The sequence below is a fragment of the Silene latifolia genome, chromosome 11, assembly GCF_048544455.1.
Source record: "Silene latifolia isolate original U9 population chromosome 11, ASM4854445v1, whole genome shotgun sequence".
Taxonomy (NCBI): domain Eukaryota; kingdom Viridiplantae; phylum Streptophyta; class Magnoliopsida; order Caryophyllales; family Caryophyllaceae; genus Silene; species Silene latifolia.
In genome coordinates, this window is record NC_133536.1 from 205,196,216 (window position 1) to 205,221,206 (window position 24,991).

General features: G+C 36.5%; 1 protein-coding gene across 2 annotated transcripts; it reads right to left on the reverse strand.

Annotated features, from left to right (window-relative positions):
- Positions 1–401: 401 nt before the first annotated feature.
- LOC141612427 (uncharacterized) lies at positions 402–9,847 on the reverse strand. 2 transcript variants are annotated; one of them, XM_074431200.1, is made up of 9 exons: positions 9,629–9,847; positions 7,853–8,015; positions 6,911–7,075; positions 5,394–5,572; positions 5,102–5,197; positions 4,682–4,751; positions 3,946–4,070; positions 2,918–3,028; positions 402–2,367 (listed from the first exon to the last, which is right to left on the reverse strand). In XM_074431200.1, exons 2-9 carry the CDS (start codon positions 8,004–8,006, stop codon positions 1,048–1,050), a joined length of 2,220 nt encoding a protein of 739 aa, XP_074287301.1. In that variant the 5' UTR covers positions 8,007–8,015; positions 9,629–9,847; the 3' UTR covers positions 402–1,047. The 2 variants fall into 2 exon arrangements, with proteins under 2 accessions (XP_074287301.1, XP_074287302.1); XM_074431201.1 differs by lacking the exon at positions 9,629–9,847 and adding an exon at positions 8,298–8,606.
- Positions 9,848–24,991: the final 15,144 nt, after the last annotated feature.

Here is a 24,991-nt window from a genome sequence, read left to right on the forward strand (position 1 = left end):
AAAATGAAATGAGATATTTAAACTTAAATAAATGGAGTACCATTTATGTTTCTTCCTTTTTGAGGAAATATTATGCTATTAAGTACTCCCTCCGTAATTATATGATGTTCCCATTTGACTTTTTAAGGTCATAGTTTGCAAATTTTGACTATAAATATTTAAAAAGTTATGAAAAATTATGATAAGATATAAAGTTATTTGCATTTGCTATAAACAAATGTTTCATAAAAATATTCTTTTAAAAAAAATAATAATATATCCAGGCACATAAACATGGTCAAAGTGTTACCTAGAAGACTGTAAAAAGTCAAACGGAAGCATCATGAAATTATGAAGGGAGTATCAACAAAAAGTATGGAGTATGTTTCTTCATCAATAATGTCTAGATCTTAAGTTCCTAGTGGAGTAAGAAAAGTAAAGCAATTGATTCAGCAACACAAAAATATATTTATAATTTTCTTTTAGTTCTATAAATAGCCAAATCGACATGATCAAGTCATAAACCAGACGTCTGTGTCTATTAATAACAGCTTCTAACTGGAGATAAGCAAAAGAGCAACTAGGAGATGTCTAGTTCATGATAAAATCATTAGAAATTGGATCTTGACCATGGTTCGAAATCCACTCGTCTCAAAATAACACTTGTACCCTAGCAAAGTCGACCCGGCCCAAAAGCCTGACCCGACACCCGAACTAAGGAACCAAACTTGACAGAACCCGAATTAACCCGACACTATTATGACCCGACCCAAATGTTTATAGTTGGAAACTGATCATTATCCCCAAGTAACTTGATAAAAACAGACCCGAAATGACTCAAATCCAAAATGACCTGAATATACCCGACCTGACCCAAATTCTTGCAAACCCGAACTGGCCCAACTCGTTTGACCCATTTGCCAAGTCTCCATCTACCCAGGTAAAAAGAGCAGCAGAACTAAAAGGTTTCTTCATCTCCACATGATAAGCCTCCATGTACTAAAAAGAGCTGAACTGATCACACACTTATTTTAAACTGCTTCGGCCGCCAAAACTGGTAGAGGCCCGTTATTTGCTGCAGTTTGGCTGTAAAGTGTGTGGCCATCGCGGCCCAACCACCTGGGCAGGAACTGGTGGAACATGTGCTTGCCCCGTTTTTGGTTGATCCACATTCTGACACTGGTTTCCACATTTCTCCTTCGTCAACTGTTGGTTGGCTAAATGCACTTGTCGTCTTGGAGATAATTGTTTACTATTTTGCCCCTTTGAGTCCGTTTTTGGTTGGTCCACATTTTGATGTTGGCTTCCACATTTCTCCCTCGGCTGTTGGTTGGCTAAGTGCACTTGTTGTCCTTTAGATAAGTGTTTACCATTTTGCCCCTGGGAGCCTGCTTTTGGTCGGTCGCCATTCTGGTGTTGGCTTCCATGTTTCTCCCTCGACAACCGACGTTTGGCTGCGTGCACTTGTCCTGGAGATAGTTGTTTACCATTTTGTCCTATCAGGTCGGTTTTTAGTCGGTCCACATTCTGACGCTGCCTTTCGCAATCCTCCTTCGGCAACCATTGATTGGCTGCGTGAACTTGTCGTCGTGGAGATGGTTGTTTACCATTTGACCCCTTCGAGCCTGCTTTTGGCCTGTCCTCATTCTGATGCTGACTTCCACGTTTCTCCCTCGACAACTGTTGGTTGGTTACGTGTTCTTGACGTCTTCGAGATAATTGTTTACTATTTTGCCCCTTTGAGTCGGATTTTGGTCGGTCCACATTCTGAGGCTGGCTTCCACAATCCTCCCTCGACAACTGTTGGTTGGCTACGTGCTCTTGTCGTCCCGGGGATGATTGTTTACCATTTTGCCCCTTCGGATCGGGTTTTGGGTGTTCCATGTTCTGGCGCTGGCTTCCACAATTCTCCCTCGGCAAATATTGGTTGGCTACGGGCATTTGTCGTCCTGGAGATAGTTGCTTACCATTTTCCCCCTTCGAGCCCGTTTTTGGTTGGTCCACATTCTGATGCTGGCTTCCATGTTTTTCCCTCGGCAACTGTTGGTTGGCTACGTGCACCTGTTGTCCTGGCGGTAACTGTTTACCATTTTGACCTTTCGGGTTTTTCCATGTTTTCTGATGTTGGGAAGATGAATGGTTGCGACGTGGTGCACTTTGATGGGACTGTGGATATGGGCTTACATCGGCACTTGGAAACACAAATGCCGCACCTGGGAAAAATCCGGATAGTTGGTGATGTACTAGTGAGGGAATGAGAGAATTACGAGTTAGGTTTGGACTGATGAGCAACTGGTATGTGGTCTGAAATGCTTCAGCTATTCTTTTTAGCCGAGATTGCGCAACAGCTCTTGCAGTATTTTCGGGTTGTTCAAAAGGATCTTCAATCTAGTGATCATAAATCGACATAATCTTACGTAAGATTCACTTGAACAAAGAGTGCAGGAAAAAGGATATTATGCATAGTTATATGATGAACTTCGTAATTTGTTTGTTTTGCACCAAAATTAAAAAACATTGTATATTATTGAGGGGAATGAAAGTTGATACTTGATGACCACAAATAACATATTCCTTCCACTTTTTATCATATGACCTCATGTCTCAAGGTAAGTCTTTAACTTTCAATTTTATAAAAAAAAAATATTTTGAGATAGACTCATCTAATTCATGAAAAGGTTTTTGCAAGAGTTTACAATTCATAATACTTGTTCAATAACTTTGAGATATCAAAAGGAGAATTAGGTGTCTCGAAATGTGGAAACGACATAGATGGAAAAAAATGGAGGGATGTAAAAAATAAAAAAAAATAAAAAAAATAAAAAAAAAAATCAAATGGAAATTTAGTCATGGACACCCGAGAATCCGAGATAAAAACAAAGAAGTTTATTCATGAACAAAGAAATTATAAGCAGCAGAAAAATGAGAACAAACTTACAAATATGGTATATGTTCTCGGGAGCCATCTTGTATTGGTGCTGATGTTTTCCCATCGTCCACTATACGTGCAAACGCCTTGTTCAGTTGTCCTTGTACTAATATCAAGAAACTGTACAACTTTAAGAGTCAAAATCAATACCCTAACAAAGTCGTTCTTCTACTTCACTATAGAAATTGATTTCATTAGCAGTTTTCCATGTTGAAAAAACAAAGCACGTAAACATGTTTCAAGTCTGCAACAAAATGTTCTAATTATAGAATGAATGTGTAGAATCATGAGGTCATTCCTGGCGACGGTATTTATATTTTCACCCCTAAATGTACTAAACTAAAGCTCATTCTTGGTGATATTATTTACATCTTCAACCCTTCATCCCTTTGGCATTTTGCACGAAAGATTAATAATCTCACTCTCACCCAATCTCATACATCAGCGCTATGTTACAATGACATGGTTAAAAGTGGATGTGTGTCTAAACGATTGATGCTATTTTGTAAAATTTTCTCATGTTTTTGACTTATAGTGATGTGTAGTTCTGTACAAGTGTCTTACTGTAGACACCTTCAAATCTGCACCCCCCAAATAGACGCTCGATGATCAAATCCACACCCTCAAATTTTACTGCAGACACGGCCACACGGGTACGCGAGGCAATATGAAAAGTCGGAATAACATAGCACAAGCTAAATCATAGAGTTTGAGGTACACAAGCGAAGTCATAGGTTGAGGCTTGAAGTACACAAGCTAAGTTGGTTAAGGTAAAAAAGCTAAGTTGAAGAGTTGAGATTTGACATTTTGACAACAAGAACAAACCCGCGGCCTTTGATTCAGAGGTGGGAGCTCAACAAGTTGAGCTTTTCCTCTTTAAGTTATCATTATTCATAGCGTTGATGAAAAGAGTAAGCTGCACAATCAAAGGGGAAGGAAGGGATGATGAATCTGAATTTTCCTAACTTTCTGAAATTTACGAATAAATGATAAGCCCAGTTAGACTGAAAACTGTAAATTAGGAAGAATGAGAGTACCTTGCCAAAGAAAGAAACGAAGAGCTCAGATAAACTACTGTGATTAGCTCTTCTCCTTCTCCTGAATCTTTCTATATTGCTCACAGCTGTTTCCTCCATGCGTCTCTCCACTTCAGCCCTTATTCCTGCAGCAGCCGAAAATTGGTTACAACCTCGCAGAATTTAGGGAGATAGACGAATGAGGTTACCATGGTGGCAAAGAGTGACTAGGAATCAGGATTCAATGACCGGACAAGGAGCTAACAACGGCAAGATTCTTTTTGCTTTTGTATCATGATGGAATAAAAATGACTCACTAAACTGGTTGTTGCCCTTTTTAGTGTATCCTAGTAGTCATTCTATTCGGTTTCCGATGCAGAGTTCATAATGGATCTTTTGCAAACAGGCTCTGTGTTTTAAAACACAAGTAAGATCGCGTACAATCCAAACTCCTACCCAATTCCTTGTCCCACCTGGGCATTGTAAATCATTGTTGAAGAAAAAGGTATACAGTAAAAAGAAGCATAAATTAGTATATACGGATGACTAAACTTGGAGTCTTGGAAAGGGAAAATGACACAAATAGTTGGCTTGTCTTCCAAAGTTCCAATGAAAAAGGTGAATGGAGAAAAGAAAAGACTAAACTTGTTCAGAGGAAATGTGGCCTCAAATATCGTCCCCTTTTTTTATTATTGGAGCACTGGGCCAACGGGGATGACATTTAAGTTTTTAGACATCGGCAGACACTATTCCTCACCTATAAGTTCATCAGCCATGTTCCCAGGATATATGTCTTCAAGTGGAGGCAAAATCGCTGGAGCACACGTCTGTACAAAGATGGAAGAAAAATAGAAAAAAACAATCACCATGTGCAAATAACAATTATTATTCTTATCAACGACAATAACAACAATATATCATCATTATTATAAACTTATAATATTATTACAGTTACTAATTGTTATTTCTTCGAAATGCATGCACAAGGAATTCAAGATTACACGGGCAGTCAGTCACCAGACAGAAAACCCTAGCATATAAGCTAGTTCAAGAGTCAAGACTACACAGCCACTGGACAGAAAGGAATAAGAACCAAAAAACAAGTCCTTTTCTCCAAGACTCGGAGCCTTGAGGGGTCGTAATATATATATTCATAAACTTCCATGAACTAGCATACCTGAAAATGGAAGATGACAAGTAAAGACAATGAATACGAGTTGAACGTTCCACTCTTTGGATTGTTGATACCATTTGCTTTTGCCCACTCCTTTACCTGAAGTGGAACCAACAAGGTAACAAAACCGTTATTCAAAACCGTTTAGGCACGTGTCCAACAATGCGAAGAAAAAAAGGTATTATAAAAACAAAAATTAAATGAAATAAGATGAAGTTTTCACATGAGAAAATGGCAAACTTATGTTGCTAGTATGCTTAATAACAGACATAGAATTACTTATAGCAGACCATACCAGCAAAACCATCTCACGAAATCGGCGATCTATGAGACTGATCCACAGAATAAATTTAGACTTCATATGCCCAGACAGGTTATTAATTGAGATGTCACATGAAATGTTCCGAACTTTGCTCTCAAGCTTCAAAATCGGTACTCTTGCATGGGACACAAACTGCAACCTCCTAAAGCTACCTGCAGAAACATGTTTTGATAACAATCATTCTGATTAAGATACCATACAAAGCATTCTCGTTTGTACCTGGCAACTAAAAATGGAGTTCCCACTTCCCACATTCCAAAAATACGTGTTTGCACATTAAACTTCTAAGAGTGAGCTCTCAAGATAAATTTCGAAATATGCTCAAAGGCCTGGGCTAGACTTTTCAGATCACTCACGTGATAAGGTACCAGGCTAAACCAATCTTCATGGCATTTCTGCCAATACTCTATGATCAAGCATGTATGGAATGGAGGGTGCTTACCTAAGCTTTGTTTCCTGACTTGGCTGATATTCAAAAATGCACTTAATGTCAAGACTAAGTTATACAGATTTGGAATTTGTACTAATGAGTGGTGCTGTATTTGTGGAGAGGAGAAGGAGACTATTCCTCATCTTTATCAAGATTGCAGATATACAAAAATAATTCTGGCTGGTATGTGCTCAATGCTGCATATTACTACTCCTGCAGCAAATGCTGCCATCTGGATTGGCAGGAGGAAGTGGTCAACTTGGTCTACTGTAAAAAAAAAAAAAAAAAAGAGCATCTGTCTTGGTGCTGTCATGACAGTTTACTACGGAGTACAACATATGGCAGCAAAGGAATTTAGCAAGAAGAGAGGGTCAAATACAAAGGCCTGCGATGAGTCAAGTATTGCTTATCAGACTTAAGCAGCGAGATGTGAGGAAGGTTTCTAGAGATGATAAAGATTGGATCAATGCAAAGCTAGATTGTAGTATTCATGCTGTTGTCTTTGATACGCTTTTGTCAGCAAAACTGTATTGGTAGTTTGTAATAGACTGTGCTTGATTAATGGAATGCTTACATTTCATCAAAAAAAAAAATTATTGTATATTGAAGTTCTGAGAGTCTACAATTAAACCATCTTTCCAACACCCAAGGTGGCATGCATAAAGCTTCCACCATTAAATAACAGCTATTTCAAAAGAAGACAACTAACTGTAAACATCCTTACCTTACTTTGTGTTTTAAATGTTTGTGCTATACTGCTTTTTTTTCGTAAATTTTACTTCGATTCCTCCCTCATTTCAGAAATGTGTTCTAGAAACACAAGATAACTCAGAGAAAGGATGATTATTTTATGTGCCAAACTAGGTGCTAAAACAGTCACTTTCCGAATGAAGCCCGCCTCAGAGTATCACATAATAGCTCAGTTGCAGCCAAGAAAATTTGTCCCTCTAGGATGTCGAGAAACAGAAAAACATATATACGGAGAGATTTGGAAGAACAATAAAAACTGACAAAGGCAGCAGCTTAAAAGTGAATTATCATGAAATAACAGAATTATAACCTGTTTTTCTCAATGCTTTAATAACGTCCCCTAGCAACATATGCTTGTGCTTTTTAGCAGGGACTAAAATATGTGAGCCATTGGCCAACTCAATTGATATATCCAGATCTCCCCAACGTGAAAAGAGCTGAGACAAGAAAGACCCAAATGGATCCACGGTTGCACCTGACAGAAACAATTCAATTTGTATCTCGTTAAAAAATATCTCCCTACATCCCATTTATATTGTTATCATTCCACTTTAATAGTCAACCGATGTCGACTTTGAATGAATTTCTCTTATAATGTACAACATATCCAACTTCTAAGAAAATGATAATATGAAAAGAGTTGCTGCGATTTTACATTGTACCACTATATATATTTGGACATTAATGATCAAAGTTGACACTCGTGACAATCAAAGTCAAATGGAGATTACAAATTGAAATGGAGATAATAGTAAATCTTATGGAAAAAAAAAAGGTCACTAAGTGACAGATAGCTATGGAGTATGTTCATCTCTATGACATTTTATGGTTTAGGGAAACCATTTTCAAGAAAAAATATTTTTTCTATTCCCTTCGTTTTGTTTGCAGAAGGGGCCCAAAATGAGGAAAGCGTGAAAGAAAAATTCAGTTCACTCCAACAGCAACTTTTACATTGAATACGTGTTTCTGCTCCCCTTCCGCTTTCTCCTTCATTTTCTCTATACAACTAACGAGAAAAAGTTAAGACTCAAGTCTTTTTTTCTACTTAACAATTTCCATCGATTTTTTTTTTTTCAAAAAAAAAACATTTTTCCTCAAACCAAGCAGCAATTCGTGCATGAGTGTTATGAGAGATAGAGGCTGCCGAGAATTTATGCAAGGATACTACAAATTACTTGTGTCTAAGCTGCAAAAGAACACATGAATGACAGTATAAGAACTTGATCAAGCACATCTAAATAAAGCCCCTCACCTTTTAAACTTTCAATCGAACTGACAACCTCTCGCAAATCATCAATAATCTTCATTCTTGATTCCAAATCCTCCCTCAAGGGGTTGACAACACGAAGGATTTCAACAAGGGCAAACTCCAACATATTTTGAGTACCCATATTTTGAGTACCCATTCCGAAGTACTGAAAGTCAACAAACAGAAATTTTATCAGACGGCAAACTTAAGAATTCAGGGAAATGCAGTACGGCAATGTAATTCCATGAAATACGAAGATTATCTGATTTCATGAATTACGGAGATTGTGTGATTTCGTTTTACCCCACGATATGCAAGTCGGTTATCTCTATCAATAGTCATAGTTAACTCCAAGCGTGCATCAAACATAATGGTCATGTTTGCTAGACTGTAATTACAGTTTACATTTTACAATGTGATACTATAAATAACAATAACAGAGACTTACCCTACCCTTTGTTGGATAGAGGGAAGGGGAGGGGAGGGGAGGGATTGGGAAGGAGACAATTTCACTTGTTTGGTTAGCAAATTTGGGTACAAAGGATTTCACTTACCCTCCCCTCCCTTTCCCTCCCATTTTGATATCCAAACGATGTTTTAAGCCTAAAATGATTTGGGTTCAGCTCATATGAATCACCAATCAAAAACGTTAAAGACAAGTAATATTATGGTGAAAATTTTACGACGAGAGATTTTGTTATCGAAGGAGCTACAATTGATTACAAGAACCCAAGTTATGGGCCATTGTTCAAGGTGTACCTATGTAATCGTCATTTCACATGTAAACTAGTAGAGATATAACGGCATAACGCAATCAGTTATACATCACTCTCCATATTCTGCTTTCTCTCCCCAATTCTTGTTCTATTGAAACTAACCATTCATTACATCATAATGGAGACTACATGCTACCAACCATAGTTGTTACACAACAACTCTAACACTATAATAGTACTCCCTCCAAATATATGATTCTATGAAAGCTTTCACGCTACTTTTTATACTAGAAATACAAATGCGTATTGGGAATACAAATACATATCTTTCTATTCTTTTTTCATTTGCTCTTCATTAATTAATATCTTATCATATATTCGAAAGGAGTACTGAATTCCTACAAACAATGATAACGATTGAACAAACCACATAATGAACCCGGCAATTTCAATGATGAAGGGCGCTAGCAATCACTACACCGGTATACATTCATCAAATTACATTCATTAGCAAACTTACATGATCGTATATGAATTAGCGTCACTCAAAAGGAGTACTGAATTCCTACCAACAATGATAACGATTGAACAAACCACATAATGAACCCGGCAATTTCAATGATGAAGTGCGCTAGCAATCACTAGACCGGTATACATTCATCAAATTACATTCATTAGCAAACTTACATGATCGTATATGAATTAGCATCACTCAAACGTACATCAATCAATACTAAAAACAATTAACCTCGTCTAACAAGTCATTATCAAATCAAATCAAACAAATGTAGATAAATAGATAATACTACTTCAAATACGAATTAGAACAAATAAAACAAACTACTGCGACGAAAAGAGTGACAAAATTCCGATTACTTTACGAATCTTTTAACAAGACAAATCAAAATTAGCTAAAACACAATCAAAATTCACACATGCAATTCATCAAACAGGTAGTAAGCATCAAAATTAACTAATTCGCAATTGAAAATTCACACAGGCAATTCATCGAACAGGTAATAAGCATGAAAAAAGATGCAAGTTTTGGCAAAAATAAATCGACCTCAGAGATGTAGGAGTTGATAAACCCGCTTAGGGTTTGTTCATGGTGAAAGCGCCATGGAATTCGATACTGTGTGTCAGTGTGTGATCGCAAATTACGACAACACGAATAACACAGTACCAAACCGCTTATTGATTAGATAAAGAGAGTGTCGGGCGGGAAAATGACCCAATGTCAAGACTCAATATAACTAGTTTTACGCCCGTGCAAAAATTGCACGGTCTGCATTGATAAAATTTGTTAAACATATACTCCCTCCTATTCTGGATAATAGTCCCATTGTGGGCATGGTACGAGAATTAAGGGAAAGAGTTAAATAATGTAAAGTATTGTAGTGGGGTGAGGTAATTGGAGAGATGGAAGATATTGTGGGGTATTATTGTGAGTGAAGTGATTAAAATAAGTATTGTTTTGGGTTGAGGTGGGGTATTGTTGTGGAGTTGAAGTGATTAAAATAAGTATAAAAGTTTACCAAAAATAGACAATGGGACATTATTGTGAATAGACGGAAATGGACAATGAGACACTTATGTAGAATAGGAGGGAGTATTTTTTTTGTCAGAAAATCCACAATTTAGGTAATATATTATGACATATTTGAAAATTTTGACTGTGAGTCATATTTTTAATTTAAGAGAATGTAAACAATTGGCCAAATTTTTCGTTTTTTTTTTTTTTTCATGTTCACAATTATTTTTTAACATATGTTTTGTATATTGTAATGTATATTTATGTGTTATATAATGGCTGTATGTTTGTATTGAGGGAGGAAAAGGAGGAAATAAATTAAATTACTTTAACACCCACTACTTGCAATAGGGACCACTTTTTAAATTTTTTTTTTTTTTCCTAAATTTAAGAGGTCAATAAGAGAGCTCTAAAGAACTCAGCTTTTATACTATTTAGATGAGCAAGTATGGGAGATACCGTCTCACACTAAATTAGCGCGAGAAATAACTTAATCTCCGTACATATTATTCCAATTAATAGATTACTAGTTTTGATCCCGTATAAATGCACGATTTTGTAGATTGTAAATATGCAGAGAAATTAGCATTTAACAATTACACTTTAAATGTAATATTATAATATACAATTATTAATGATTAGTATCAAGATGTAAAAATTACATTAATTTCTATGATAGTCTAAAATAATTGGTAGAATAAATTTCTCCACAAAGATTGACGCTATGTAAAGCCAACATTTATAGAGAATATCCAAAAAATGTTAGGCTCAATTGTAGGATGGTGATTTGAGCGGAAAAATACCTAGATCCACCTATTCCTTTAATAAATAGGAGATGTCTCCGTCATTTTTTTGCCTTTACTTTTAACATAAAAACCAAGAAAAAACCTAGATGTGAAAGTGAGCCATATCTAACTGTGTCTCGTGTCAAACCACTATGTCTGGAGAAGCAAATAACACGGTCGGGGGCACAGTTTTCTTTCTTAAACTTTGGCTTAGGAAGTCACGCACAACCCATGGCTTAAAACGGGTCTACATACCAAAGTATATGGCAAGTTGACTAAAAAATGCTGAAAGTTTTGTCTTTATTACCACTATGTGGTAGTACTTGACCCGTTTTAAGATTTAAGACGAATAACACGTCTTAACTAAAACAAAAATTACATAAATTAGTGTGTATTTATTAATAAATGGAACGGGGGAAAATTAATGCTTCGGTACCTGAAGACAAGGACAATTAATTCTTCCGGTTAAGTTGAATTGGGTTCCAAAAGTCATTGGATTCATGTTGGTGTATGAATACTAAGCTAAATCAAGTGTAATGAAGGGATTTGGAGTGAACGTGAGAAGTGATGGTGTTTTTCTTTGAGACGAGGGGTTAAGTTCAACGTTCGATTATGGAAAAAAAAAATTATGATATTCGAGGGGATGTATCTCTTGCTATTCTCCTATACAACGCGCGTAACTTTTATTTTCAAAACTTTAACGTTACTTTTAAACACGTGTAGAAGGAAATAAAGCGTAAATGTTATTAAATATTATTATATGAATGTCCATATCTGAGAATATTTTTAGAATATATTATCTTATGGAAACTATGCCCTCATTGTATGTGTATATATACGCTCTCATAATGAAATAAGATATAGTTCTGTCTCTCCCATATTCTCTCTACCTTCTCTCTACAATTCTCTCTTCTTTATTTTATAACACGTTATCAGCACGAGTTTTAACCATCTGAGTGAATAAGAATTAATAGTCTTAATTTGTTCTAGATCTGATAGTAAGGAGGTTCATATCAGATCTTATTATTTTATTTCGCTAATCAAGGTATGTTATCGTTATACTCCGTCATTATTTTATTTCGCTAATCAGCAAGTTTCGTATACTCCGAGATAATTTATGTTTGAGAATGAATTTCATTAACACGTATAAAAGGTAATCCTAATCACTATTACATATTTAAGTTAATTCTATATTGATCTAGTATGCACTTGATCACACGCTCCTATCTTTATTTGAAATTATTTCCCCACGCATTGTACTATCGCATATTTTCCGTACTCCGAGTTCTCCAATTGGCTGGTTATAATGGCTTTTATGTAATTTTCAATAAGAAGGCATAAGCAAACTTACGGTTGAATTCTCGAAAAGTGGACATATATATTTTTGGACCCGAAGATACATATATGCGGTCACAAGTTTTGATAAAGGGCATACATAATATCTTTAGGCCTGAAGTTCTAAAAGATTTATTTTATAAAGATGAGAAATATGTCTACATTATATCTTTGGTCTGAAGTTCAAAGTTTTAGAGGTTGTGATAATTTAACATCGTCTCATCAATACAATATATTGATATTGTGTAAGTATAAGTGGCCAGAAGTTCACATGTAAATGCTAGTGACCATAAATTCACAGCTATGATTTTATAAACCGTAATTGAGTTTAAAGCGGTCTTTATTAAAGGGTAAATTATTTATGAATTGATTCTTGTTCACCTGAAGTTGAACAATATAATGAAATCTGAATTTTGATCCATTCTTAAAAGTGAATGTGACATCTCATAAATAACCGAGATCGAGAACATGGCATTATAATAAGCCTAATATTACGGCCTGAATTGAGCCTAATAATGTGCCTTTATTTTATAGCTTTGATAATAAGGTTAATATCAAGCTTAGCTTACTATATTATTTTTAACAGATTCAGGTACGATTTTACTTAGCTTACCTATTCTACCCAACAATCATACAAGTGTTATAAGTATGTCACGCATGTCGCATGAAATAAGTGTCATAATTTTATTTTATTTTGTTTCGGTTAATTTGTTGATTAAGTAATCAGACACTTTTTATTTAGGCCCAATAACTTGGAAGGTCTTAATAAGTCATTTGCTTTAAATTATTCCCTCGGCCAGTATTTGGCTACTTGCGTTGATTTAAATTGTTCCTTCAATATTTGGCTACTTGCGTAATACAGAAAGAATATTACGGCTACACTATATGCTAAGTTATTAACGTAGCACTATTAATGAGCATATCAAATATCATTACTAGCATTAATTTTAATTATTTAATCATCCAAATAGTTATCACTTTAGCATGACTTGGGCTATATTGTTGTTGTAAGTACTATTTTATGATATTGTCCTGTACAATTGATTGTGGCAATTTTACGGAACTTGAGTTGACAACTTTTCATTCTTAAATGTTTCTTGATTGATTCTAATACCACGCTAATACTAGTTTATGAATAAGTTGTATATATCTGAAAAGCATGATCTAGATGAAGTGATTTCGTTGATTTTGTCATTGTATATTCGTGTTAATATTATATGTCGTAAGGTTATTTGTGTATGTAATGCTTGTGAGACTAATGTGATCATTATAATAATCTGTAAAAAATAACTGATTGATCTGATTAACCGTTATTTCCCGAAGTGAACATGTGTATATCATCATTATAAATGTTAATAATTATAATTATTGCTGGTCTTATTATATAATTATCCATGAAAATACTCAAAGAATAATATAGTAATGTTCCATATTTGAGTATTGATGAGTCTTGCCTATATATATGAGACACTTATTGTGTCATACGTCACATCATTTATCTGGCCGGATTCTTAGAAAGTTGACATGAAATAATTCAGATGTGACATAGTAAGGCCATCCGGGTTCTTATTACATACACCCGTTTTGATAAACCTGAAGTTTATCCTAAGAAAAATATAAGTGCTGAAACTCTTTTCGTGTAAATTTATTAAAGGCAAGACATTACACGAAGACTGAGTATATTTAACATTGGAGATCACAGTTTGATTATTATACAGAATCGTTAGTCTCCGAAAAGCGCATTGTCATTCAGCACATTTAAAATCCAACTGCATTATACGTTACTCCCCAAAAGATTTTGTTAATGTACAAAAATGCCCAAATAAATTCTTATCGGTGATATGAGAAATTAAGGTTATGGTTTTTACCACCTTAGGGGGAGAATGATAAGGAAAAGCTGGTAAAAACAAACAAGTAAATTATCCCCAGCTGAACCCGAAGTTCAGTGGTTTGTTTTCAATATGAAATACATCAAGTAGAGGTTCATGAAATTAGAAATGATGACATTCATTTGGTTATGAAGATGTATTATGATACCACTTTTATCACCTTATCAAAATGTGATATGTTACATTAATATCTATGATTTAATTATAGACATATTAGCCCTATATGTGGTATAGCGAGCTATAAATTAGTCATAGAAAATATATGTAATGAAAATTAGATTCTTGCCAAATTGAACAATAACCACACGTGGAATGTAGTGAGAGAGTCATATCGGTTCACATATTTCAAGTAATAAGAAAACGGCAAACATGGGCAGTTGGTACTCCTATGGAGTAAAGAAATTTGGATGTCCCAGAAGTGACATAGATATCTGAATAATAATAGATGGCCGATGTAGAAAAGGAATGGTACCAAATATATTCAGATATCACTAATTCAGTACTGACAATATCACGAGATATTGAAATTATATCGATATGTTTAAGGAACCAATATGCATTTGCGCGCGAAAATTAATGGACTAGAAAATGGGGATCTTATATTTAAGTCCATTTTAATTGTCGACATATAATCTATGATTATGAATGAGCTCATGGACTCGAAGTCCATTCATTGACCTGAAGTCAATTGATTATGATTATTGGAAAAGAAAGCGCATACGGTTTGCATTTTGAGTCATCATCATGTGCATTTTAGTTAATAAGTTTATCATGTGCATCTTAGTATTATTATATATACATTATACATTATTGCATTGTTTTATTGTTGTTTAGATTTAGTTACATATCATACGCATGCACATAATTAATTATATTGTTATAGTTTGATAAATGTTTAAAAGGAGAAATATATTTTTCTGACCTCTTATAAATGATCATCAATTGTTAATGGTTGATCAATTGAGTTATTGAAAACTCTTGATGAAATATATAAACCTCTACAATACGATTGAAAGATATCGTGATTAGTTCTAAAATGGAACATCAAAACTCCTATAGAGTTTATTTGAAATTGTTATTGTCTCAACCTGAAGTTTGAGCATATGAGAATAATGATAATGATGTAAATGAGCTTCATGCTAAACATGTGAAATTAGTTTGTGGTCCAGAAGTACCATAACGATTGGAAAACAATATAGTCAAAATCTACAATGAGAATGTCAATCCATACATATGTGGTTTAGCAAAGAAAATAGCTCAAAGAAATTGGATGATGTATTCAATAATTATCGGATTGATTCTCCTTAATACAAGGAATTAAGGAATGATGGCTACACTCTTTTTCCCTTCGACTAGGTTTTTTGGTCCCAATGGGTTTTCCTAGCAAGGTTTTTAACGAGGTAGCACAATAAGCTCATTGATACGCTATGATTATTAAGATGAGTTATTCTTAACATATAATGTTATGTAATCTATGAAGAAGTTCCCTATCACTATTGTGGAAATATTATTTGAAATAAGATCCAAGAGTCATCACAAATGACTACACCCAGATTGTGAGAATTAAAGAAATATGAAGATTGAAATTATCAAGGATTTGGAGATATCAAGTTTATCAACTACAATGGATCTTATTCAACGTTCGAGAAGTTAAGTCAAAGTATGGTTCATTTCAAGATTTATCAAGTTATGTAATCATCAGGGGGAGTTGACACGCGTTGTACTCTTTTTCCTTATCCATGGTTTTGTCCCACTGGGTTTTCCATGGAAAGGTTTTAACGAGGCAGCTATTATTATGCGTGTTTGAAGATTATTGTACTCTTTTCCTTTCTAGTATTTTTTTCCCACAGGGTTTTTCTAGTAAGGTTTTTAACGAGGCATCTTCTTCAGTAATGGACATCCAAGGGGGAGTGTTATGAAATATTATTATATGAATGTCCATATCTTAGAATATTTCTAGAATATATTATCTTATGGAAACTATGCCCTCATTGTATGTGTATATATACCCTCTCATAATGAAATAAGATATAGTTCTGTCTCTCCCATATTCTCTCTACCTTCTCTCTACAATTCTCTCTTCTTTATTTTATAACAGTAAATAGAATGTAAAAATATCATTCGAAGATACAAGATTAAGAGACTACTAAGAATAAAACTAGTTTTTATTTAAAACGCTCTTATATTATGAGAATCCAGCCGTTCACACACAACAGCTACATCCCAACGGCTAGCTCCTCCATACAAGCAACAATCTTGACCATATTTCCCTTGTATATACTTTGCCTAGTTTGTATAATATTTGTTTCCGTAAATACCGTAGACATACAAGTATATATAGGCTAGAATAGTTTATGTAAAGAATAACAATCTGATTAATAAAGCAATTCCAATGTTTACATTATACACTTCTATTATGGTATCTGAAGACTAGGGTTTATTTGTCTTCACTCAAGTCTGTCGTCTTGCTCTGTCTTCTACTCTTCTTTTTTTATCTTTCCAATCTTTCCTAGTTCCTTACAATGACAAATCCCGAAACTACTGAAACATCCAAACCATCCTCTTATTCTATTGTTCATGTCGAACACACGGGACACAGCATCACCCCCATCGTTTTTAACGGACATAACTATGATGAATGGTCCCGATCTTTTCAACTCGCTCTCTTGGCTAAAGGGAAACTCGAATATATCGATAATTCTCTCAAAAAACCGGCTGAAAACTCGGTTGATTTTGCTTCCTGGCGGACAACGAACGCTTTGGTCACCGGTTGGATTTTTAATACTCTTGATACCAGCCTGTGACGACAAGTTTCCCTCCGTCCCGAAGCTCGTCTGGTCTAGAATGACATTCGAACCTGTTTCTGTCAAACGAATGAAGCACGGTTGTACCAATTACAGGCCGAACTGTTGGCTTGTCGTCAAGGACCCACCGAGACCCTCATGTCATATTACGGACGCATGACGACAATTTGGGACACAATTTTTGAACACGATACAATTCCATCTTGCTCGTGTAACCCCTGTTCGTGCAATTGGTTGAATATTATCAATGATCGGCGTGAAAAAAGACGGGTACGTGATTTTCTTATGGGCCTTGATGATCGGTTTTCTACTACTCGTTCCCAATTGATAGGTATTACTTATCTCCCGAATTTAGATATTGCAAACAATAGACTCTTACAGGATGAAGGAGTTCGAAATATTTCGCAACCCAAAACAGAGACCCAACCCGACACCATGGCTTTTGCAGCCCGTGTCAACCAGGGCTCTCGTCAATCCGGGGGTCGTGACTCGAGACCTGACCGTCCCAATCCACCTACCCCTTCGAAATACTTTTGCCCCGTCTGTCAAAAATCTGGTCACAGCTTGAAGTTTTGTTACAGTGTCACGGGTAAGTTTCCGGAATGGTGGGGGGACCAACCTCGTGACCGCGTTTACCTTGACCCCCACGATCCCACAGACCTGACCAAAGCCAAGTTTGTTCCCGATTCTCGCAAGTCAACTCGCTCTACCTCACTCGTATCTGGTGCTTCTCCTAAAGCACACATGGTCTCGACTTCGTCGAGTACGGGTCCGGTTGCACCTCCAGTTTCAGGTTCTGCTCTCAACTCTCTTGACAAAATTGATCTAAATAATTTGTCTCCTAAAGAATTGTAGGAGCTTTCTCAAATGTGGCAGGCTCGAAAGGCTAGCTCCAACAATGATCGTCTCAGTGGTAATGATCTTTCTTCTACTTGGATTATCAATACGGGTGCATCGCACCATATGTCTGGCTGTTTAAAATTCCTTACCAATCTTCGAAATATTGTCCCTTTATCGGTAGGATCACCGAATGGCGACCTAACTATCGCTACACAAAGTGGCGACGTCTGTTTATCATCCCGTTTGATTTTATCTAATATTCTATATGCACCCAATTTAAATTGTAATTTAATTTCTGTCTCCAACTTCTTGATTGATATGACTCTTACGATACAATTTTCTCACAATTTTTGCCTTATCCAGGACCGTTCCTCGAAGACGGTGATTGGTGCGGGTGAGCAAGTCGAAGGACTCTATTACTTGAAGGGAGTTCGAACCACCGAGGCACATGTTCACACCGTCATGGGGTCTGATTCCGTAGAGTTATGGCATCGGAGGTTGGGGCACCCGTCTACATCTATTTCTCGTTTTTTACCTTGTTTATCTTCTACCAATAAATCGTCTTTTCACAGTAAACATTGTGAAATCTGCCTTCGCGCCAAACAGACACGTGAACCTTTTTCTTTAAGTTATAATATTGCGGACGATACTTTTGATTTAATTCATTGTGACTTATGGGGTCCATACTCGGCAAATGCTTCGTGTGGATCTCAGTATTTTTTAACTCTCGTCGACGATTTCTCCCGCTCCACTTGGGTTTACTTGCTACGACATAAAAGTGATACAAAACAAACTTTATTAAATTTTTTCTCTATGATTGAAAGGTAATTTAACAAGAAAATTAAAATCATACGCAGTGACAATGGCAACGAATTTACGTGTTTAACTCAATTCTTTATTCAAAATGGCATTTTATTTCAAACATCCATGGTCGACACTCCACAACAAAATGCTCGTGTCGAGAGGAAACACCGTCACATCCTCAATGTGGCACGAGCTCTCCTATTTCAAGCTAGTCTTCCTACCCTTTTCTGGGGCGAGTCTATTTTAACTGTTGTTTACCTCATTAACCGAACCCCCACTGATCTCCATCACGGCAAAACTCCCTATGAAATTCTTTTTCACAAAACACCACCCATGGACCATCTTCGAATTTTTGGATGCTTATACTATGCGAAAAGTATTAATCGTACCCGCGATAAATTTGCCCCACGCAGTTGCAAATGCATTTTCTTGGGTTATCCTCTTGGCAAGAAAGGATGGCGGGTCTATGACTTGGACTCCGGTACCACGTTTTCGTCTCGCGATGTCGTTTTTGTTGAACATGTTTTTCCATATCACGCTTTACAAGTCACTGATGACCCGTCCTCCCCTCAATTCGACACCTCTTTAACACCCATCGACCACCTTCTCATATACAACTCGACACCATCAGACTCAACTCCAAATGTTTCCTCTCCGGACCATCCCACATCTGCCACCACAAGCACGGAGCAGCCAGCCACAGAGCCGCCACCCACTAGCTCCTCTTCCCCACCTCGGGAAACTACCTCGCCACCTAGCCGCTCCACCCAGCAGCCTGGTTCTCGCCCACAACTCGTACCCGACGATACAAACACGGATATGGGTAAAGGCCATCGACCTAAAATCCCAAACTCTCGCCTCAAGGACTTTGTTCTTCCTTCTCGTCGTCCCTCGACTCACTACCTTACCGTATCCTCTCCGTCTTCAGGTACACGATACCCTATTTCTCACTTTGTTGATTACTCTAAGTTTTCTACTAACCATAAATGTTTCCTAGCGGCCGTGACCAAAAATCACGAGCCTAGCACTTTTTCTCAAGCTATGCAGGTACAACAATGGCGTGACGCCATGAAGGACGAAATTGACGCTCTCGAACGCAACAATACATGGACTCTGGAAGACTTACCTCCCAACAAGAAAGTTATCGGCTCAAAATGGGTCTATAAAATTTAATACAATTCCGATGGCACAATTGAAAGATATAAAGCTCGTCTCGTTATAATGGGCAATCGCCAAATTGAAGGGATAGACTACAATGAGACGTTTGCTCCGACTATCAAAATGGTCACGGTCACAACTCTTCTAGCCGTGGCTGCTGCCAAAAACTGGGCTCTACATCAGATAGACGTCCACAATGCCTTCCTCCACGGCAATCTCGATGAAGAGGTTTATATGAAGCCTCCTCCGGGGTTCGCTTCTCATACAAATGGCAAGGTGTGTCGCTTACGGAAATCTCTCTATGACCTTCGACAAGCTCCCCGATGTTGGTACGCTAAGCTCGCTTCCGCCTTAAAATCATATGGGTTCAAGCAATGCCCTCTCGATCACTCGTTGTTCTCCATTATTCAACCCGAAACCGAAATCCATGTCCTTGTATATGTGGACGATCTAGTCATCTGTGGTAACAATTCTACCGCCATTGATAAGTTCAAGAGCTACTTAAGTTCGTGTTTTCATATGAAAGATCTTGGCCCGCTCAAATATTTTTTGGGTTCGGAAATTGCAAGAAACAAAAGCGGTCTATTTATATCTCAAAGGAAGTACGCTCTCGACATCTTAAGCGAAACCGGGCTCCTCGCTTCTAAGCCTGCTTCGATCCCTATGGAGCCGAGTCACAATCTCGGGTTATCCTCCTCGTCGCTCTTGACCGACCCACTCCCATATCGCCGTCTCGTTGGCCGCTTGGTATACTTAACTATCACTCGTCCTGAGCTTATCTACTCCGTTCACATTCTTGCCCAGTTTATGCACGCCCCTCGCCAGGATCATTGGCAAGCAGCTCTACAGGTAGTTCGGTACCTAAAAAATAATCCCGGACAAGGATTGCTATATCAGTCCGCTACCGACCTTTACTTACACGCCTACTGCGACGCGGACTACGCCAGCTGCCCCTCCAGCCGAAGGTCCTTATCAGCCTATCTAATCTTCCTTGGTAGTCCCCGATATCATGGAAGACCAAGAAACAAACAACGGTCTCTCGGTCCTCATCAGAAGCCGAATATAGAGCCATCGCGTATACTGTTTGCGAAATCAAATGGCTCAAAGGCCTCTTATCCTACCTGGGTATTACTCACGATAAACCTATTGAGCTCCTCTTTGAGAACCAATCCGCGCTACATATTGCCAAGAATCCGGTCTTTCATGAACGGACTAAACACATTGAAGTCGATTGTCACTTTATCAGGGACGAGATACTTTAAAGGAACGATCCAAACCAGCTATGTTCACACGAAAGCTCAACTAGCCGACATCTTTACCAAAGCTCTTGGACGTATTCCTTTCGACGACCTTCTATCCAAGTTGGGCGTCTCTTCCATCCACGCTCCAACTTGAGGGGGGTATTATGAGAATCCAGCCGTTCACACACAACAGCTACATCCCAACGGCTAGCTCCTCCATACAAGCAACAATCTTGACCATATTTCCCTTGTATATACTTTGCCTAGTTTGTATAATATTTGTTTCCGTAAATACCGTAGACATACAAGTATATATAGGCTAGAATAGTTTATGTAAAGAATAACAATCTGATTAATAAAGCAATTCCAATGTTTACATTATACACTTCTATTATCTTACGATAAATTTTCATGAGATCGTTCACGTTAGTACCTAACAGGCTAACATTTAGCTCCTTTCCCAAGCGAGTAAGCGACCGGTACATGGAACAACAACTCAAGATGAAGCAAGTTTGGTTTTATGTTTGGAAACACCTTTCACGGACAGCCCAAGAAAAAAAAAACACTGCCCAAGATAGAAAATATCATAATCATTAAAGCCCAAGTTAAACGGTCCAACACCCCCATGACTTTATTACTAGCCCAAGTATATGACTCACATAATACAAGTTTTTTTTTTTTTTTTTTTTATTTATGAGCTTAGAAGCCAATACGATTTAACGTAAATTTTCCATGGTATCCATGAACATTGACAGATTATACATCAATACATAGTACCCCTCAATTTAAATTTCAATCAATGAAACCCCTGTGTTTATGTTTACATTTTTCTTTCCCAGAATACCCTTTGGTAAACTTCCGTCATGCAATTTTTTTTTAAGCTTAGAAGCCAATACAATTAATGTGCACTTTATTCGGGCTTCTTTTAGCTTTTTTCATTGCTTAGTTTTTAACTTTATTCCGAGACGTTTCAATGGGTTTGCGCATCATCTAGCAAAGCAGGCCATGAACTTGTAAAACCTTTATTTACAGCTGTCAAAAAAAAAAATAAAAAAAAAATAATGTGCACTTTTGGTAGTTTCAGGGGCGTCTAAGGCAATGGGTAATTACGGGAGGCGAAATCCAGCCTCCGATTTCGGCCACCAAATTTACAAACTTCATTGATGAACTTGCATACAAACCTTAACATATACTACACTATTAATACAATTGTAAATTTATATTCGGAGCCTTATTTTTTTATGGTACACCGAGCCTCCATTTACTCTAAAACGCTAGATTAGTCTAGAACCAAAACATATTTGGAGATTAATTACGTATTATGGAGAATTCTGAAAAGTGGGACAACGCTATGAACAACGAAAGTTGAGATAACTCTCTCCATTTACATATTCTCTTTTTATTCAACATGTAATTATTTGACGAGTTAGAGGATAAATAATAGTTTAATATTGTTATATAATAGAAGAAAATGGTGAGGATTATATACTCGAATAAGAGTACGATTTTGTTTTTTTTCAGCTGAAAAGAGTTGAACTAAACATATCTGAATTTAATGGAGCTAAACTTAACTGAATTGAATGAGCTGAATTGAACTAAACTGAAGTAAGAGTTAATTTGTGAAGAAATTAGCTGACTGAACTGAACTAACCTGGATAAAGCAGAATTGAATTGAGCTCAAATAAAGTCCAAAAGAACATAACCTACACTTACTAGGGGGTCGTTTGGTTAACCACTAAATTACACTGACACTTTAATTCATGTGACTTGCAAAATGGGTGTTATAACAGAAGTAAGAAAGAACTGATAAAAACAATAGAGAGACAAACGCACAGATTTACGTGGTTCACTAACGGTGTGTTAGCTACGTCCACAGGGCAGAAGGGAGAGAGTTTTATTGATATGTGAGGAGTTTTCAGATTACAGATTCAGACGGTATGATAAGCATAACTGCTAGGTAGAGGCTTAGAGAGTTTATATAATACTCTCTAAGACCTAATACAGAATGACCTAATAAAAGTCCAAGACAGACCTAGCCCAATAACAGATACGGATACCGTTTATGTTATTCGAAGCGGCGGTTAACAGAATCAAGGCACAAACCCAACAATGGGTAGGTTGTTTGGTTACTCCAATTCACATGAATTGGAACTTCCCATGAATTCAAATTCCTCCATAATGGAAGAAGTTGCTTACCTAAGCCTCCATAGGTAAGTGAGAAAACCTACATGAATAACAATACGTACATGTAACCAAACAACATTTTCTAATTCACATGAATTCTAAAATCATGTGATATGACACTTCCTAGGCATTGCAAGTTCCCGCATATAACCAAACGACTCCTAGGTGTTTACACTTGAATGTGTATTAACGAAGAGGATTCATACTCGAACAATAATAATGTTATATTACTCTTAGCCTTTATTAAAGCAAGTCCAATAATTTAGCCTGAGGACTTGCTTACAATTTTACAAGATTGCAAGCTAATGGCTAAACTATTATTGAAGTTCTCCATGTAGGTTTGCTTTGTTTAAGCAACTAGCTATTTGCTTAAATGAACCCACCACATGGAAACAACTAAGAGCATCTCCAATGGTTACCCAAAAGGACTTGCTTGCAAAAAAAAATGTCAAGCTAGTTGCTTAGCCATTGGAGCACTTCTATTGAACTAGCTTAAATTGAGTTAGTAGCTCCATGGAGCTAGTAGTTCCATGGAGCTAGTAGCTCAAATGGTCCTATCAAAAAATCTACCAACTAAAATAAAACACATGGAAATAGGCATGAAGTAGAATTAATTTCTAAGCCACAATACAAGTAGTTTACCATTGTACTAGTTTCTAGCTTAAAAATAGTGTAGCTTGAAAATCTTATGTGGCAAAGATAAGCTAGTAGCAACTAGCTTACCATTGTGGATGCTCTAATAGAAAGTTAGTAGCTTAAATGTGGGTCCAATAAAGCTAGTGAAAAATTAAGCTAAACCATTGGAATACATTACTAATTCAAAAGTTTTATAGCTTAAAATGTGAGGTGTTAAAGGTAAGTTAGTAGAAATTAGCTTACCATTAGACTTGTTCTTACTACTAATGAGGACTTATGTATTGATCATCATCTCATTGATATCATTGGTTTATTGAGTTACGTGGAATATGGGTGACTTTTTTTATACACGGGAAGATGACTGTGAGATGTTACAAGTAACATTTTTCATCAATAGCAATAATAACTGTATTGTACGAGGCTAACACTAGTGCTCTTTTAACGGGAAGAATTTGACACAAATGATACTTCGTACTAAACAATTATTAACAGATACACTACAAAGTAAAAATAGATAACACGTAGCCGATCGAGATGGAGGAAGTACTGATTACCAACTATTAGCGAATAAGTTTTGGTATTTCCTATAACGGTTTAGAGCATCCACAATGGTAAGCTAGTTGCTACTAGCTTACCTTTGCCACATAAGATTTTTAAGCTAGAATATTTTTAAGCTACAAACTACTACAATGGTAAGCTACTAGCTTAGTGTTCTAGCTTAAATGCACCATATGTCAACTATCTTCCACAACACTCTCTTAATTAATATATTTACTTATTTTACCTAGAAAATAAAAATTAAAAATATTTAAGTGTTGTCTTAATTGGTAGATTTTTTCTTGTAGGCCCATTTGAGCTACTAGCTCCATGGAACTACTAGCTCAATTTAAATTTAAGATACATGAAAGTCTTTTCGATGGTTAAGCAAGTAGCTTGAAAACTTTTTTATTTGCAAGCAAATCCTTTTGCTTAACCATTGAAGATGCTCTTACAAATTATGACTATTTTCTGATAAAAACTATCCAATTACAAATTCTTAAACACAAAGTATAAGATAATACAAGGTTACATTTTATTATAAATAATCAATTTTCTCAGTCACAAACTCATAATGCGTAACATATTCGAATGGGGATTTGTGATAGTCAAAATATACAAAGTAATATGCATGCGGAGCAACATCTATATGACTATATGGAAGAACATAAATTCTCATTTG

Excerpts from the sequence above, each read along its gene's own strand:
- LOC141612427 (XM_074431200.1), bottom strand. The coding sequence starts at position 8,006 with ATGGGTACTCAAAATATGGGTACTCAAAATATGTTGGAGTTTGCCCTT. Across the intron at positions 4,071-4,681 it reads CATGGCTGATGAACTTATAG|GAATAAGGGCTGAAGTGGAG; the intron begins GTGAGGAATAGT and ends CGGCTGCTGCAG. Across the intron at positions 3,029-3,945 it reads TCGTTTCTTTCTTTGGCAAG|TTTCTTGATATTAGTACAAG; the intron begins GTACTCTCATTC and ends AAAGTTGTACAG.